Source organism: Cynocephalus volans, chromosome 3, assembly GCF_027409185.1.
Source record: "Cynocephalus volans isolate mCynVol1 chromosome 3, mCynVol1.pri, whole genome shotgun sequence".
NCBI classification, from domain to species: Eukaryota; Metazoa; Chordata; class Mammalia; order Dermoptera; family Cynocephalidae; genus Cynocephalus; species Cynocephalus volans.
The window spans coordinates 150,490,039-150,508,524 of NC_084462.1; the positions used below are offsets into that span (position 1 = coordinate 150,490,039).

General features: G+C 50.3%; 1 protein-coding gene and 1 pseudogene across 3 annotated transcripts in view; one reads left to right on the forward strand and one right to left on the reverse strand.

Annotated features, from left to right (window-relative positions):
- ACTN1 (actinin alpha 1) overlaps nt 1–18,486 on the reverse strand; it is a 94,659-nt gene that overhangs the window by 44,601 nt on the left and 31,572 nt on the right. For all 3 annotated transcript variants that reach the window (XM_063092070.1, XM_063092071.1, XM_063092069.1), the window contains exon 2: nt 748–862. In XM_063092070.1, the coding sequence (XP_062948140.1) occupies nt 748–862 (115 nt within the window). The remainder of the gene's footprint in view (nt 1–747; nt 863–18,486) is intronic.
- Nucleotides 12,052–12,158, forward strand: LOC134374118 (U2 spliceosomal RNA; annotated as a pseudogene).

Here is an 18,486-nt window from a genome sequence, read left to right on the forward strand (position 1 = left end):
ACAGGAAGAGCCGTCTCGCACGTTAGGTTTGGGAGAACAAGACAAAGGCTGCAGGAGGAAAAAGAGGTTTGCCAAATACAGTTCTGGACGTGCTGAGAGGACCCTGTGGAACAACTGGGTGGAGATGCCCAACAAGGCTTGGTATTTAAGAGGGGGTCAGAGGGAAAGGTCTGGGCTGAGATTAGCTCCAAGACTCATTGGCTTTCAGATGGAAGGTAAAATGAAGACAGCAGCTAAACTGCCAGAGTATAAACCATGGCCAGACTCTCCGGGACCACCCACCTTTAAGGTAATGGTGGAGGAAAGGTATCCACGAGAAAGCTGAGATGTCCTTCCAGATATCTGAACAACCTAGGGGCTGGGTAATGGACTGGGGGCACCTGGATTCAGGGAGATAGGTAGCAGTGGAGCCAAGGTTTAGAGACGGTCTCCCATAGTTACATTCCTGGTCACAGAACCCTGACACTTTTCAGGAGAAGGAACCATGGAGATCATCCTTCAAATCCTTCTTTTTTTGCAAATGAGGATGCTGAGACAGAAAGACAGAGTGACTTGTCCGATACAACCAGATGGTCAGCAGCAGACCCAGAACCGAGACCCAGTCCTCTAGTCTGAGTTCACACATGTCACCCCGAGCTTGTTTCAAGAGACCCAAAGCTGGCTATAACCACAGGCACAGCAGAAGCACGGGTGTCAGGGTGGAACTCAGAAGGCAGCACCTTACCCTGCGTCAGGGGTCCACCTCACCTGAGATGACCTCCAGCAGCAGCATGAGCTTCAAGCCATCCCGGAAGTCCTCCTCGATGTTCTCGATCTGTGTCCCCGCCTTCCGGAGGTGGGAGTTGCACCATGCCGTGAACGTCTGGGCAAAGGGAAGAAGAGCAAGTGGTCAGTCTCCCCACAAGTCTCAACAGGGGCCTTGACGGACCCCTCTGCCCCATGCCATCTTTCCAGCTGTTCTGTGTAAGGTACTGGGGGGTAGAGTTGTCATCCTCATCAGACAAGGCACTTAACAGGGCCAGGGAGGTGGACTGTCACTCAGTACAGCCCACAGAACCTCTCAGCATGGTTGTCCCACACAGTTGTCTTCACCCCATCAACCAAGCAGTGAGCTCCCCACAGGGCAACAGTGGAGGTGCCCTACACAGAGCCCGCAGCACAGGTGGGCACCAGTGGGCTGGAGGAAGCAGCACCCTCCCTTAACTCCTCCCCTCCCAACCCTCTTCCACAAACATCATCCCCACCCACGTTCAGAAGCACCACAATTCCATTCTTAACAATTTGCCTCTTAGGTTAGAAGACTTAGTTTCAATCTTCACATTTTAAGGCAGAGTAACCCAGAGGTAACATATTAAGCCCCGTAGACACCATTGGGCAAATTAGTTTATTGAATCCTTTCTCACTTAGCAGCTAGGATTAAATTTAGAAGTTTTGTGGAGGACAAAGTTCAGCGACACGGGGTCAGGCTAAGAAGGAAAGGTAAGTGCTCCAATGTGTATATGTGTGGTTTTTTTGGGGGGGGGGGCAGGGGCACCTTAAGCTGCAGAAGCATGAGGAAAAATTCCAGAAAGGGAATGTAAGAAGGTTAAATGCAAAGACCATCAACTTTGTAGCTACTTCCCTATTAAGCAGATCATAAGCAGGCAGGACACCAACCAAGCTGTCCTGTGTCAACAGCACCACCTCGTGGCTCAAACAAAAAACAGAATAACTCAAACATGAGAAACCTGTGCACTTCCATTTCACACCTCTAGCTAAAATGCTGTGACCATGGCAACCAGAGAGAAGAGCTCTCTTGCTTCAGATCCAAAGCATTCTTTGGCAACTCCATATTTCACTGCACCCAATGGTACTACCAATTACATGGGGCTTACCCAACAGCAGGGCCACCCAGCTCTCTTCCTGCCTGCCCTGCAAAGTGCCAAAGGTAAGCAGTATATTATTCATCATAACAGCTGTAGCCACACTAGAAATACCACTCCCCCTACGGAAGGTCACTAGACTCATGACCCCCACCACTTCCTCCTGCCCTGGGGAACTCCAAAGTCAATGAGTGGACAGGGGGAGGGAGGAATACCACACCAGTGATTATTAGGAGGAAAGAAATGGCTGCTTAGATTTACAGGCAAGAGTTGTGAGCGAGAGGAGGGACAGAGATGGGAGCTATTACTCCACACAGGTGGGGAGGAAGGGACACTATGATGACACCCCCTAGCTGTGGGCCTCATCCTTAAATCGTGTCTGACTAGTAACTTACCAACGCAGGATACCTCTCCCTCCCTGCAACTCATCTCCACTCTGTAGGCCATACCACCCCCATGATAAAGAGAATAGGGGTACATGTGCTAGCCCAGAGCTTTGGGAAGACTGGCACACAGACTGGAGATGGGCAGGGGGCATATACTGATTCCTCAGCCTGGAACATCCTCTACATCTTGCTTGGCATCTTTCAAGACTGGGCAAAGACATCACCTCCTCCAGGAGGCCTTCCTGACAGTCATCTGCTCTGCCTGGGTTGGGCACACAGAGCCCACAGTACCCTGTACTCACCCCATCATTGCCCATACCCCACTGCAAGGTCATTTCCTGGCCGCTTATCAGCTCCATGGCCCAGACTGGGGGCTTATGAGGGTAGGGACTCAGTGATGGCCTTTATATCCTGAGTCAGGGACAGAGCAGTGAACAGCAAAAATCTCTGCCTTTGTGCAGCATTCTAGTGGGTATAATCGGGCAGCTGGATAAAGGGACACATAAAGAAGTGATGCAAAGCTAGGAGGGTCCTGGGACATCCAACCACACCCTGCGGGTGATGCTACATGGAGGGTAGGGAGTGACGGGAGAAGCAGCGCCCTCAGGGACCCTCTGGACACAGAGAACAGCTCAGAGGAAAGGGGCGAAGCAGGGTAGGAAAGACTATATACTGGGCATCCCTCCTCTTCAGCTGGCACTGCAAACCTGGCAGGAGACAAGGGGGTCCCTAGCTTTTGTTTTCATTTTGTCCTAACTTTTTTTGCTTGTACAAAAATATTAAAGAATTTTTCAATCTTTAAAATCAACAGAATTTACTTTGGCTTTGCATATTCTCTCCTGGCTGTCATCTGTCCACATGTGCACATTTGCCCAGTGTCACCAAATTGTACCTTCCCATAGGGGTGGGGGAGTCCGTCCACCACCATCTTGCATTTCCACAGCACCCTGCTCTAGCAGCCCTTCCAAGCCCACACCAAACCTTCAGCCTCAGGTGTTCTGCTGCCTCAAGGGAAACTGGGTCAGCCCCAGCAACTCAAAAGGACACTTTCAGGTCCAACATGGCCAGGGTCCTGGTGGGAAGTGCCCGGCGGCGCCCACCCAGCTGGGGGCTGTGAAATCTCACTGTTTACTGCCAAGTTGTGGAGGGGGTTGGGGGTGAGAGTAAGGAGGAAGAGGCTGCTTTTGTAAAAAGACACCGCTTTTGAAAGAGGAAAAGTGCTGTTGAAGGCAGCCAGCCGCATTTCCTGGGGAAGCTGGCGGTCTGGGAGACGAAAACACACCTGTGTTTGCTCAGGTCTCCCAGACAAAGCCCTGGTTCCGAGCCTCCTCAGGAACCGAGCTTTACTAAAACCCCCAATCCCTGGGCCCTACAGGTTACTACCTTGAAGGGGACCCTGAGCACGTCCCAAATGAGAAAGTTCCACCGAAATATAAGCACCCTCCATGAAGTTCAGGCATAAGTGGGAAAGGGTGATCCCGTGATGATGAGCAGGCACCTCGGGATGTATCGGATTAACCTCCCTAAACTTCAGTTCCCCTAGCTGTCAAAGGGGGATAGTAATAGCACTTCCTAAAAGTCAAGATTAAAACATTTTTATAAAGTACCTGCCACTTAGTAAGTGCTCAATAAACTCTAAGAATAAGAAAAAAAAGACTAGTTCCCCAAATGTTCCCATGGATGGCCCTGGAGGACCCGCTCTGCTGTGCTGCACCCCACACCCCCTCCCTGCCTCCAGCATCCAAACTCGCCTGTCCTAGGGTCCACCTCTCCAAGTGCTGAACCGTTTCAGATGACAGCTTGTGTGTCTGAGAACTTTTTTCGAACTGGTGCTGATGCGCTAATGGGAGAGGGCTAACACTGTGGTGTGGGTGCAGAAAATGGTGATTTTGGCAGTGGCCTTGTGCATCCCCAGCAGAAGATTCATGGGCCCCATGCACATCATACAACCATATTCTCTCCTCCAGCCTGGGGCAGGCCTTGGTCTCGAGGCTCGAGGTCCAGTTCTCCCACTGTATGACAGAGGCGGCACAGAGGTCCAGAAAGGAGGGGAAAGCCAACAGCCACAAGCAATGCGCAATGCGCATGGCTAGAGACCCATAGCCTCCAGCATGGTGGGCAGTGCTACACCCACCCCACCCCACCCCCACCCCACCCCGCAGGTTTATGGTCCAGCTTTATTCAAATCAGGGGCAAAGGGCCATTTTATTTTATTGCCCCAGTCCCAGCCAGGCCCTGCCCTATCTGCCTTGCTGTTGCTCCAAGAGCTTTCTTCAATAGCCTCCTGAGGCCATGCTCAGGCTCACAGTCTGACAGAGGAAACGAAGGGCCTTTGGTGGATCCAAATCTAGAAATGGGCTCGGGGAAGCTGAAAGGTATCAGGAAAGTATGTGGGACCAAGGAGGATGCTGGGAGGTGCTCGCAGAGCTGCAGCCAGGGCCAGCTCCCATCTCAGCAGCGCCCCCCACACTTCCCCCACCCCCAGCCAGCTGCACAGCCTGAGGGCCCTGGACAGAGAGGGAGGGGCTGGGAGAGAAGCTGGCCCCTGCTCCACCTCTCACTGACCTGGAAGCATCTGCCCGTGTCTAATCTGGTGTAGAGGTGGTTTTAGGAGGTGAAGAGTGGAACTGCCCAGCCCTGTAGTTCAGGGTTGCAAAGAAGGGCCTGGCCAGGCCCCGACAGTGGGGCTCCAGCCCAGGCCAGGGTCCATAGAGTCGGTTGGTCACGGAGAGAGAAGCACCCTTGTCTAACTTCTCTACAGGTCTTACCGTCTTGCTTTCACAAATTCCTCTAACATCTTTCCATTATATCTTTCACAACTGTCACAGCAATACATTTCCTTTTAAATGTGTCGAAAAGCTATATGGCTTTTGAGAACATGCACTCCTGGCTCCCCAGCTCAGACACCCTAGAATGTGACTTGAGCTACATAGACCTCTCCAAGCCTCAGTTTTCACATCTGTAAAATGGGAGCACAATAGCATCTACCAGGCATCACTGAGAAGAAGACTAAATAAGATAATACGAACATAGCACCATTGTTTGTCTCTATTAATGATAATAGTGTGCCTGGAACATAGTAAGTGTGCATGACGTGGACACTATTTAGACATTGTTATTGTCTAAATTTTGGATACTAAAAGGATGTTGAATAATCACACTCGGCTGGGACCTAGGTACAGAGGACTACTCCTTAAGCTTTTAAAAAGTCAAGTGTCTTTCCAGTCTTGATCATGGTGGGAGGAGGGAGTGGTAAAACAGGAGACCCCAAAGCAAAGGAAGGTCACAGGACTGGCTCAGGATCACACCACAGAGCAAGAATCCACGGAACTGAAAGGATTCAATTGCTCCAAAGCAGACAATGCAAATCCAGGTCCATCAACTCCTAGCCAGGTGATAACCTTGAGCAAGTGCCTCAAGGCACCCAGCTGTAAAACAGGGGGAATGATAGCACCTGCCTGTTTGGTTGTTGAAAGATTCAATGAGACAGTCCACTTAAAACATTGAAAAGAGAAATTAATGACTGCTCAATAATTACTTATAATTATTACAAGTTCATGCAGTTAACACATTACATCAAAGAATGTGAGAGCCAGAAGAGATGTTAGGCACCATCCAAGTCAAACCCTCTCTTTACAACTGAGCACACATGGACCAGAGAGGGTGAGCAGCTTTCCCCAGCCATGCAGCTGGCTATGTTCACAACCTGATCTCCTGTCTCCAGCCCCTCACACTTTCTGCTCCACCAGGATGACGTGGATTTCAGGTGCAGGCACAGGTGGGGTGCTGAAAGCAAAAAGCAGAACCAAGGCCAAGATTCTAAACGACCAGATGGGTGTGTCAAATCTCATGGGGTATCACTGAAAACGGGTCACTGTGAAGTGAAAACACCAACCAGATGGAACCTGGGGCACTCTGGCCAGCACTGGCACAGAGAGTCTGAGCTGACAGAGCATCAGCAGAGTTGGCAAGAGACAGGCAGCCTCTCTGGGGCAGCATGGTGGAGAGGGGCGAGGGAGACAGAGCCCGGGTGCAGGCAGATGGTTGTCCACAGTGGGGAGATCATTCTGGATGGTAGGCAGACCAGAAACGCCTCTGGGGGGAGAGCTTTGGGAACTGGGGCTCTTTGACTGGGAGGAGAGAAGAAACGACTGATTCACCTCAAATATCTGAACAACTCTCCCCCATGAATAAGTGGACAAGCTTGGGGCACAGACCCAGGCAGAACAAGCCAGTGGCAAGGACTGTGGATTCTTGAGCAAGGTAGACCTGGATCCAGTGCCAGCTCTGCCCCTGAGTGACCTTGTGCAAGTGACTGCCTCCCTTCTCCAACCTTCAATCTCCACATCTGCAAAATGGGTATAACAGAACCTACCCTGCAGGGTGGTGAGGATCAGTGCAGTGACACATGGAAAGTGCTAAGTACCGTCAGCCACATATGAGGCCCAATAAGTGGCAGCTGCTATTATCAGGATGAAGGACAGGAAGTTTCAGGGAAAACTTGAGTTCAGCATAATAAAGGACAGACCCACAGATGGATGTACAGGGTGTTAGCTGCCACTTAAGGTAGGACTTGGTGAGGGTACTGGGGAAGGGATTCAAGCACCCCCTGGGGCTGAGCTAAGTAAGGGCCCTCATAATTCTGATTCTACGATAGCCCAAGGCAGCCGTTGAAAATGCTGGCTTAGAGACCTGTTTGAAGGCTTTAGTCAGACCACGTGCCACACAGTTCACTGTCTAAGCTGGCTTCTGCGATGTCAATATCATTGATACTTGGAGTCACAAAATGCTTTGTTGGGGTTGGGCTGTCTCAATGCCTCACAGAACATTCAGCAGCATCCCTGACCCTGCCTACTAAATGCCAATAACACCCTCCCACCCCAAGCTGTGACAAGCAGAATCGCCCTTCAGTTGAAAACCTGGTCTAGAGGAGACAAACACATAAGCCATAGATAACAAGAATAATTAAAATGGCAGCTGACATTTATTGAGCACTTACTATGCGCTAAACCCTCTTCTGCGTGCTTTACCTCCTCTAACTCACTTCATCTTCACAATGACACCATGAGGCAAGTACTGTTATTCTCCCCAATTTACAGATGATGAAACAAAGGCACAAGGAGGTTTAATAAATGAGCAAAAGGGCCCAAGTGTAGTCCTCACTTCCATGGATTCTTATGCATTTTTCTTGAAACAGTGGCCCTCTCAGGCTATCCTTTGTTTTTCCACCCACAGGATGACATGGCTACAGAGAAATACTTGCAAGCGTACAGATATGCTCATGAGCTACTGAACCGCAACCAGAACAGAGCCTCGGTATCAGGCAGGAGGTGGCGGGGGGACAGAAGCAGCCCCTCCCAGCCTCTGCATGGGAACATGGGGCCCTCCGTTGCCACGCCTCCAGAAAGCTGGACTTTTATGTGAAATCCCATTTTTAAATGCTGCTACAATATCAAAAATAAGACATCCACAGGCCCCCCCCAAAATATGTTGGCAAACTAACTCTGAATTAATTAAGCCTCGCTGGGTCTCTGTTTCCACAGTGGGAAAACATGAAGCTTTTCTAAGTCTCCTAACAAAAACGAGTTACACACATAATAACGTATGGCGAGTGAAAGCAGGCATTCAGCACACACCTGTGCCTACCCCATTAACACTCCTCACAGACCTTCGGTGGTATTAGCCCTTTGGGACTCTGGTCACAAAAGCCGAGAGGACTTCCTGTGAGGAGTAAAGGGGGCTCCTCTCATTTGGGTTCAATCAACGACCAATAGGCATCACAAGGGACACTTACCACCACGCCTTATGAATGAAGACAATGGTACCAGCCTTCATTTATTACATTTGCAAAATAAGTTTCTGCTAATTCCCTTTGGTGGGGGGGGGTACATTTGACAAAAGTCCATGACACGCCACTGCAGGCGGGCTGATTTGGTACAACCCCAGTAGAAAACAACTCGCCAAGGTGAACTAAAATGGACATAAAACCCTTTACCCAATTCTGGGACACTATCCTGAATAAATAACGCTAAATAAAGAAAAGGCTGAGCATGGAAGCCTTCTTGCCAGCATTACTTGAGGGGGAAAGAATAGAAATAGCCCCAAGTTACATTAATAAGGTATTAGTTAAGTAAATTATGGTGTATCTATCTAATGGAACATCATAAGGCCAAAATGATGTGTTCCAAAACTATATGATTATTGAAAAATGCTTATACATAATTTTTTTAAAAAGCAGGAATCAAAATTCTGTGTACTGCAGGTTTAAAACTACGTGAGCAATCACACAAACATGAAAAAAAATGACTAAAAACAAAACACATCAAATTGCAATACAAAGTTTGTGCTCCAGTAATTGAATTGCTGGTGCTTTTTGCTGCTTTACTTGCCCAGTTATCCATAAATGTTGGTTTTCAATGATCTGTTCCCTGCCTCTTCTCCCTGCTGGGGCTCTCCTTTTTGATGTTTACTTGCTCAGTACACAATCCAGGCCATCCACTCTTGGCTGACCTCACCTCACTGACAAAGGTGCTTTTCTATCCATTGTGCAGCAGAGTAAACAAGATAACCCACCTGCAGCCAGATGAGACTGGCTCGGCCATGGTGGGACAGCAGGGCCACCTCACCCAGCCCCAGGCTCACATGCTGACCACACCTCTCCCAAGCACAGCTTCCACTCTCCTAGAATCAGGACACCGGCCACGGTTCACTCCAGGGAAGTTATTGTTCAGAGGATGGGGTCAGGAAAGCTGGGCCCTGCCTTGGCTCAGCCAAGCACATAACCTCGGATAAGTCACCTCAACCCCTTCCAGTTCCTCTGTAACTCCAAACGAGTCCCACATACATTGCAGGCTGGGGCCCAGCAAATTTTCCCGTCACAACATGCCTAAAAGACACAACCAAACAGAGCACCAACGACAATCTTTTGTTCCTGTGCAGGGTTTATTCCCGTCGGTGGGCTCTGCTCCTCGTCAAAGGAGGCCAGTACATTCCACAGGGACAGTTTCACCTTAATGGCCTCAAAGCATGATCAGTGTTTCATTCTCAAGACTGCCAGCTGCTAACACACAACCCTGACATTAGTTCACCAAACAGTCCCTAAAAGCTTTACACCAGAATATCCTTGGAAGGACATTGCAAGGACCTGGAGCAGTGGCTGTCTCCAGGGAGGGCAGCCAGGAGGCTCCAGACAGGGGAGGGAGGGACATTTGCTTTTCACAGAATACTCTGTTTCTTTTGAGTTTTGTACCATGTGCAGTCATCACCCATCTTTTGAAGAACTATGCAAATGTAAGAAAAGTCTATCTGGAAGTGTGTACATTTAACTGTGACGTCAGGCCCTTAGGATGAGATAGAGCGGACTTCCCATTTCTCTGGGATTATTTGGGAGGCAGGAGGCAGTGCTCATGCGTTATCAAAGAGAAAAAAAGGATGTTTCCAAAACAAAGTATGAAAAAGGAAAAACTCAACCCATTATTTAAAAGAATGGGTAAGGGACGGCCCATGGCTCACTTGGGAGAGTGTGGTGCTGATAACACCAAGGCCATGGGTTCCAGTCCCTATATAGGGATGGCCAGTTAGCTCACTTGGGAGAGCGTGGTGCTGACAACACCAAGTCAAGGGTGTCAAGGGTTAAGATTCCCTTACTGGCCAAAAATAAAATAAATAAATAAAAGAATGAGTAAGAGAATCGAATAAGATATGAGAATATGAGTATAGAGAAAAGGCTCTGAAGAACTTTAAAGTGCCACATCAGAGTAAAATATGATAAAGAAAGTCAGAATTAGGAATCGGGACATGAGGATAAACCAGCAATCATGCACACATCACCCCAATGGTTAAGATGGCAAACAGTTAACTGTGGGGAAAGGTCAAGGGCACACTCTGGCCAAGTGGCCCAAGAAAATCCCCCAAGCAAGCATCTAAGCCTCTTGAAGGTGTTGCAGGATTTCCCATACAAGCCAGCTTCTCATCTGCAGGTCTTCCTCTCCCTGGAGTAGAGCAACCAGGACCCTGGTCCAGGCTCATGGAGTCCAAAATCAACTCACCCCCTAAGAGTCCTGCAGCTTCCCCGGGCAAGCACCCTGACCTCCTGAGATGCCCATGGCAGCTGGTCAGAGCCAACCCCCTACCATGCTGGCCTGGTGTGTGAACCTCAGGCCAGGACCCCTTGGGAGGGCTGGGCCAGCACATGTGCTCAGGGTTGAGGTCACTTCAGAGCAGCCAGAGAGCTCGGCCACCCTGTAGTCTCTCTGAGCCCTGCACATGTGCAGTCAATCTGGCCAGGGCGTGGGCCCTGGGAGGTTTGTCTAAGCAAAGACCTGCCCACAAGTGATCTCAGATGCCCACTGTTCTGGTAAGGTAAATAGGAGTATCTTGTTAACACATCAAGGGCTGACTGCCAGTCCTTCAAAGCCAGCCATCAGTTGGTTCATACACAGATGAAAAGCAGAGTCCCCAAGAACATCTCCACCCACCTGGGAGTGGCTGCCGAAAAAGCTGACAACCACCAGGCAGTTTCCTCTGCTCAGAAAGGGCAACTCTCTAACAGCTTGTCCCCCAGGACCTGTGAATGCTGGGGTCCTGGAAACAGAGGCAGGCGGCCAGGGGTGCCCGGAGGAGCTGGACTTTGCAGCCAGAGCTGGGCTTTAGTCCCAGCCTACACCTCTCATTATACCTGTCTCCTTAGCTAAATTCTTAATCTCAGCCTCAGGATACCCATCTGTAAAATGGGTATAACATGACCTACATTGGCACAGAATGAGAGAGGACCAAATTAGATTTTATGTACTTGAAGATTTATTCCAGTGTTGTGCTCACAGCAGATGCTTAAAAAACTGTTAACCCAGCGGTCCTTGCCACTCAGTGGCTGTATGACCTTAGCTAACCCGTCGAGACCTCAATTGCCTCAGCTGACAAGGGGGAGAAATAATATCACTACTTTGCAGGGTTGTTGCCAAGACTAGGACAATGGAAGCAGAACAGCCAGCAAGAGCCCAGTAATTTCCACTGTCATGATGCCGTCACTTCCTATCCCTTTCTGTTTAATGAAAGTTAATCATTCACAGAGCACTATGGATTAGCAAGAACAAGGTCCTATTATTTTTTCCCCACTGATAAGGAAACTCTGAGACAAGCTTCATCCAGGAGGAGGATACTGGCTGTGGCAGGGGAGCCTGGGATTCCCGGTTTACACCCTCAACAGCCAACTTCAGGAGACAGCGCCCGACACCCAGAAGGTCACCAGGGCCAAGGAGCAGGGGCCCAATGGCTCAATGAGGAAGGCTGTGTGACCTAATGAACCCTGCATTGGAGAAGGCTCCCAAGCCCACCATGAGGCCCAGGCATGGCCTTCCTGCCAAGGCCCCCAGAAGGCAGACCTCTGCCCAGGTGGCTCAGCACCTTCCTGCCCAGTGTGGGTGAAGCCTGTGGGCTTCCATGAGAATTCAGAGACATTTTCAAAGTTACGTGAACATATGATCCCAGTGAAGAAACAAGGTCTGTTCCCTTAGCTCCTGGCCAATGAGAGTCAACTGCCCCCACCAATCTGCTACCATCCACAGCCTCACCTCTCCCAGGGACCAAAGAGCCCACAGCAATTGCCCAGCCATCGTCAAGCTGTCAACTATGGGCTCTGTAACCCTGGACTCGTTAATTGGCCTCACTGCGCCTTGGTTCCTGCATCAGTGAAACAAAGACAGAAATGAGTCTCTCTTCCACAAGGCTGTTGTGAGGAGGGTTATGTGAGCTAGCGCAATGGGCTTAGTCCAGGGCCAGTCACGAGATGTTAAAAAACCAAAAACACCGCTTCTCGGCCTTTTGGCTAAGATCAAGTGTAGTATCTGTTCTTATCAGTTTAATAAAAAACCAAAAACATCGATAGAGATAGAAAGTAGATCAGTGGCTGCTTAGGGGTTGAGGGCACAGGAGAAGAGGGGTGATAAGCAAGGGGTACAGGATTCTTTACAAGGAGATGAAAATGTTCTAAAACTGCAGTGATGTTGCACATACCTGTGAGATAAGACCTTTAAGTTGTACAATGTAAATGAGTGAATTGTATGGTATGTGAATTATATCTCAATAAAGCTATTATTTAAAAAAAAAAAAAAAAAAACTAAAATGTTCCAGGATCCCAGTAAGTCTTTTATATCAAGATTTTCTTTTAACCCATTTGACCCATTGGCAAAAAACAAGTCTCAAAGGCAAGCCCAGATGCTCACCCTCCCGGGACGCTGATGTAATGAACTGAGCTAGCTCAGCTACTGAACAGTGGCCTGTAAGCAAACTGAAAAGAGGATTCCAAGTTTGGTCCTGCCTGAAACACCTCCCCCATGTCTGAAGTCCAATTCTGGCCCTTGCAGGTCTGACAGCTAGCACACATGCCTCAGCGAGCTGCAGCTCATAGGAGTGGCCCACACATTCCTTTCCCAAAGAAGGCAAACCCACCAAAAGTGAGGTCATTTGGCTTTTTGGCACAGATGCTGAGATCTGTGGGTCACCCAATTTCATAGAGAACTTCCCAGATGAGAAGGATTTGGCTCAGCTTGGTACTCATATAACATGGGGATCTGCAGTCTGACAGACTCCAGCTCCTAACCTGACTCTTCCATGCAGGTGAGGTGTGACCTTCAACTTCACAACTTGAAGCCTCGATGATCTCTTCTATGAAATGGGAATGATCAAATCTACCCCTCCTGGGGTTGTGCTAAGAATTAAACAGCACAATACTTGGCTTATGGTCGGGACCCAAAAAATAAAATACAGTTAGCTTCTGTCCTTCCTCCAGGGTCATTTCTGCTGAATTTGCTTTGCTGACCAGAAAGGAAGAGCTTGCCTAGGCTGCAAGCCCTGTGTGGAAGCTCCTCCTGTCAAACAACTTATTACAAATCTGCAAGAAAGAAAGAGGTACTGCTTGGACAAAACAGCTTTCCAGGTCTCCTCACTGTGCCTCTGAAATAAGCTCCCAGACTGGAGCTTATGTTCCAGTCTGTTCCACAGTCCATCCCTGGTCATCGAGACCCCTTGAGGCACCTCGTTTGGCACAGTGCCTGGGAACTCTGATCTCCACAGAGGTCACTGTCTCAGGCTGGCAACTGGAGGCAGCTGGGGCATCAGCTCTGTCAACTGCTTTCAGGGACCTGGGAGGACTTCTGGAGGTCCCAGACCCAATAGGGACAGACCACTGCACCTCTTTGTAAGGGGCATGGAGCCCCTGAAGAGAGTCCAAGCCCAAAGTCTGGGCTCACACTGATGCAATGACAGAAGCAGGGCAGAAAAAATAGAAAAATGGCAGAATAATTCACTGCATGGTTCTTAAACTTGAATGTATATCAGAAGCACCTGGAGAGTTTGTTAAAACACAGATGGCAGGGTCCCATCACCAGAGCTGGATTTCAAAGTTTGGGCAGGCAGAGAAACTGCATTTCTACCAAGCGAGCTGATGCTGCTGGTCCAGATATCACACTCTGAGGACCCCAGGCTTAGTGGCCATGAGGATGGGTTTGGGTGCAAAAGACCTGGGTTCAATCTGGGTCTATCACTTACTAACACTGGGACCTGAGCAAGTTCTTGACCTTTCTGAGCCTTAGTTTTCTCCACTGTAAAAATGAGTATAATACCTTTCTCACTGGGTTGCTATGTTCTTTCAGTTAGTTAGATAATCTATGCAAAAAGCCTAGCACATCATAGGTAGTGAATAGTGTCTAGAGTTTATTACTAAAATACAAGACTGCTCATGGAAAGGGGTGAGACAACAGGAACTACTCCAGAGTCCATGGACTTGCCCTTGTATACTACATGGTCCCTGGCACCAAGGAGGGGTCATGGAGGCACCTTGATATTCAGTGTGTTCCTGCTTCTGAGCCAGCAGAACCCAGTGCCTTCAGGATGGCAAAGACACCCAAGCAGAAAGCAGGGGTGGGGGCACAAGCTCAGCGCTGCGGAAGCTTCACAAGCCAGTGATTTGCACCCTGGGGGAGAGACCAGAACAGAAACTTCCTGAGGGAATCAAGGCATTAACAGGAGGTATCAAACTGCCACTCCCTGGAGAGTGGGGGTTTTCTTCAGGGGATCACCATGGTTCTTGACTGTGACGGCCAGTGCCCTATGCCCAAGAGGAAGTTTCTGGTTCCAGGAGGGCTGAGTGGAGGAAGGGAACAGAGAGGCCTGGCACTTCACGGGGATGTACGGGAGAATGTTTATCATGCATTCTTTGTGCTGGCAGGGGAGAGGTTGGGGATGGTCCGCAAGTTCATCGTGGGGATACTGTGCGGTAAAATGTGACAAATGCACAGTGGTCTCACATGGATCTGCAATGACAGTGACCATGAACTGAAGGGCCAAATTTCCCAATTCCCTTCACCTGAGATCCAGGGAAATAAAGTCTCTTTTCCCAAGACACACACACACAGATCAGCCCATCAGAAAGTAGCATGGAAACCCAAAAGCCCCTCTATTAAGGAGTGACAGGCAGCCTGTGGGCCACAGAAAACCCCACCCATACCCAGCTGATGTGGCCCAATGCCATCACAGCCCTCCCAGCCCATGCACTAGAGCCATCAGTAGTCTGGGTGTCAGCAGTCCAGTGCCACAGGCCTGCTGGCCAGGCAGCCAGCCAATCCCTCAGCATGGCCAGCCCAGCTCAAAGGATAGCGCAGCAAGGCGATCAGCAGCCAGGAGCAGGGGAAGCGGCACAGGATAGTGTCTGTGGAAACTTCCACGTTTCCGGATGGGTGGGAAGACATGCAGCTGCAGGCAGATCTGGCGGGGACACTCCAACTCTTCTGGGAAGCCCAGGACCTCTGGGCAGAGCAGGACAAGGGGCTTCCACCTGAGGGTCAGTGCTCTGGAAGCCCTTCTCGAAGTTTAGAGACCCATGCCACTCTGGTCCCCACCAGCACCAGGCTCCTGGGCTTAACCTCAGAAACTGCAGCAGGGAGCCCAGCAGTGCTTGCTACCACCACAGCTCCCCCAAACCATGTTTGAGAGGAAATACAGCGTTATGCCCCAATATAAAGATGGGAACAATGAAAGCAAAGCGGACCTCCGGGAGCTCCAAGGAGGAGGGGGAACCCAATCGTAGAGCTGCTCAAAGACGTTGGCTATTATGTCAACGACTCTGAGCTCCTACTCTCTACTATCACCACAATAGAGATGGTGTGCACCATCTCAGCAAATCCACTTAACATCCTTTGCTAAAGGAGAAGGAAACTGAGGGTCAGGAGTATTACACAGGCTTCCCACAGTCACACAGCTGGTAAGAAGCAAAACTGAGATTTGAACTGGGGTCTACAGGACATCAAAACCTGAACCCTTTCTACTCTCCTGGGGGCTGAGGCTCATCCAGGCAAGCCTTCAGCCTCTGCTCAGACCAGGGAACAACGCACTACCAACCCCAACCATCCAGCTCTGCCCACCATCCTGCACCAGTCCCGGGTCAGTCTAGAGCCACACGGGAACCATTCAGTGTCCTCAGGCAGTCCCTGGGCCTGGATTGGGGAGGATAACTAAAGGGCAGCCCAGGACCATGGGACACAAATCACCTCCAATGCTCACATCCAGCCACAAAAGAAAGCTGTGGACAACTCTGGCTCCCTGGGGATGCAGAATGGGCTAGGAAGGTTTTTCTTCCAAGCCCCAGTTTGGGGAAAGCAGAAAAAGGGTTTGACTTCTTGTCTCTTTTGGCTTTCTGAACAAAAACCCATTGAGAGCGAGCATGAATAATTAAAGAGGTGGCCATGCCAGTGGTGTGCATGTCAGAGTGTAGGCACACGGCTTGTTCAGGCTCGGACTGGCCCGGTGTCAGCAGCCTCCCTCACGGCAGGCCATGGCATATTCTCCCGACTCGCCCAGCGCCAGCTGCCCCTGCCAGGGGTCTGTAGCCAGATCCATCCATTCACTCCCTCCTTCAGTAAATACTTACTGAGCACTGATTCTGTGTCAGGCACTTGGGTGACATGATGGGCAAATAAAGGCACAGTCCCTAAGACACAGAGCCTGATAGAGGAGACAAACGGCAATTGAAGATCATATCAAGGAGTGTGTAATTGCACCCTGTGCTTAAGTCCATACAGGAAAAGTCCCAGAAGACGTGAGGCTAAAACAGGACCCTGACCTGGTCCTGGGGAGCTGGGTCTGACCACTGCCCCGGGGAAGCCACTGAATTTTCTAAGGCTGAGGAGTATTAGATGCAAAGTTTGTAAATGGGAAGGAGGACCATACGATCTATCATCCAAACCGGGGCACTTGAAAATAAAAAGGGGTGCTATTAATAATTACATTGGGACAACAGGTGCAAACCAAGCTGCATATGCACTGGTAGTGGGTGGTCAGGAGGGTGGTGCCACCCAGACAGAAATAGAATAGCAAAGGCCCCAAGGAGAACGGGATAAGGCCTGTTCAAGACACTGAAAAATGCCACTGGTGTGGAGCAAAGGACAGGGTACTGAATGCCAGAGGCTGGCAGGCCACAAGGTATCTGGGCACCTGCAGGATGTTATAATCATGTCTCCTGAGAACAATGGAAGCCACATTTCAGCTGAAATAAATGAATGGGAGGGTTGGTAAGGTGGGTATGGGAATCAGGTGTTGGTTATCACATAATTGCACCTGCATTCTGGAAAGAGACTTCTCATGACAGTGTGAAGGGCAGGTTAGCGGTGGGCGAAAGTGGCAGCAAAGAGGCCAGTTAAAAGACTGTGCAAAGGTCCAGGCCAGAGAGGAAGATGGCTCTGCCCACGGTGGTGGTGGTGGAGACAGAGTGGGTGGATACAAGAGACACTCAGGGAATGAGGGGGAGGGAGCAGTCAGAGGTCCCAGACAGATTCTGGACCTGGGCCGACAGATGAACGGACGAAGTTGCCATCCACTGAAATACAGCTTTCCACCCCACACCTGCTCCCCACCCAGACACCCACAGCAGCTCAACACAGTTACAAAAGGTCCAAAGTGCACAGCCTGAACATCTCACTCAAAGGTCGGAGTGGAAGGACTTAAGAGACCAGGAGTCCCTCCCCAACCCACTGTCCCAAGTGCTCTACCTGCATTAATGCGATTAGTCCTCCAACCTCCCTATGAGGTGGTACTATCACTGGTCTCATTTAACAGATGAGGAAACAGGCACAGAGAAACTCACACAGTCACTCAAGCACACAAACAGCAGGTAGAGGACCCAGAATTCCACCAGGGCTGCAGAGCCCCCTCTTCTAGCCACAGGCTCACTTGGCCTGGACCTCCGGGCTCCTTCCTCTCTCCTGACCCTCCTCCCACAACTGCCCAGGAAGGGGCTCCTCCACGCCCCCAGTCAAATCACCCTCTGGGGGTGGGGCCCAGCAGATGTTGCATCATCCTTAAGAGCCTCTTAAGGGTAAACTTGAAAGTGGGGTGACAGAGAGGACCTGAAAGAGTTTTTCTCTAGTAAGTCAGGCCAGCCTTGGGAATAAGGAAGCAGGCACAGCAGTGGACCCCTGTGCCCAACAAGGCCAGCTGACCCCGGCAACACCCATTCCTCAACTCCCCCATCTGAACAGGGGAGCCAGCCCTGCCTGAGCCTCTAGAAAGCTCCCCAGACCAACAAAAAAGAGGGGAAGAAGACGATGCCACCGACCCACAGGACCTCCAAGACCTCACCGCCAGTCTTGGGAAGGTGTTCCAAGCCTGTCCTCCAGGCCCATGACGTCGTGCCTTCCTAACCTCCTTATGCTCTAACACCTGTGGATTCCCGGCAGCTCTGGGAGGAAGCCTAAGGCCTACCCGCTTTTGGGGCCCGGTTTTCAGAAGGCACACCTGGGGAAGCGTCCCGGTGGGGGCCAGGACTCTGCCCCACCATCTGTCCCCACACTGGTCTCTGCAGGCCCCCACGCCACCACTGAGGCAGTGTCACTCACCTCCTTCCTGTCACCCCATCTCTCTCTATCCCCCACCTTTACCATGCTTTAGCGGAATGTTTGCAGGCACAAGGGACACACAGCTGGGAGATGTGAGTTCGAAAATTCAGGTTTCACCACAGGAAGCTGAGGGCCTGAGGCCAGTCCCTTTGACCAGCACAGCTCGCCTGTAAAGTCCCCCACTTTATGTGGAGCCACATCTGCCTCATTTCAAAGGGCACCTGTGAAGAGCAAACAGTGCAGCCACCAGGAGAGCAATCTGAGGGAAGTGACATTTCCCAAACTGGCCCGACTACAAAAATGATGGAAACAGAGACCCCACCCTGACAACCGCCATTCTGCTGCAAGAGTTCT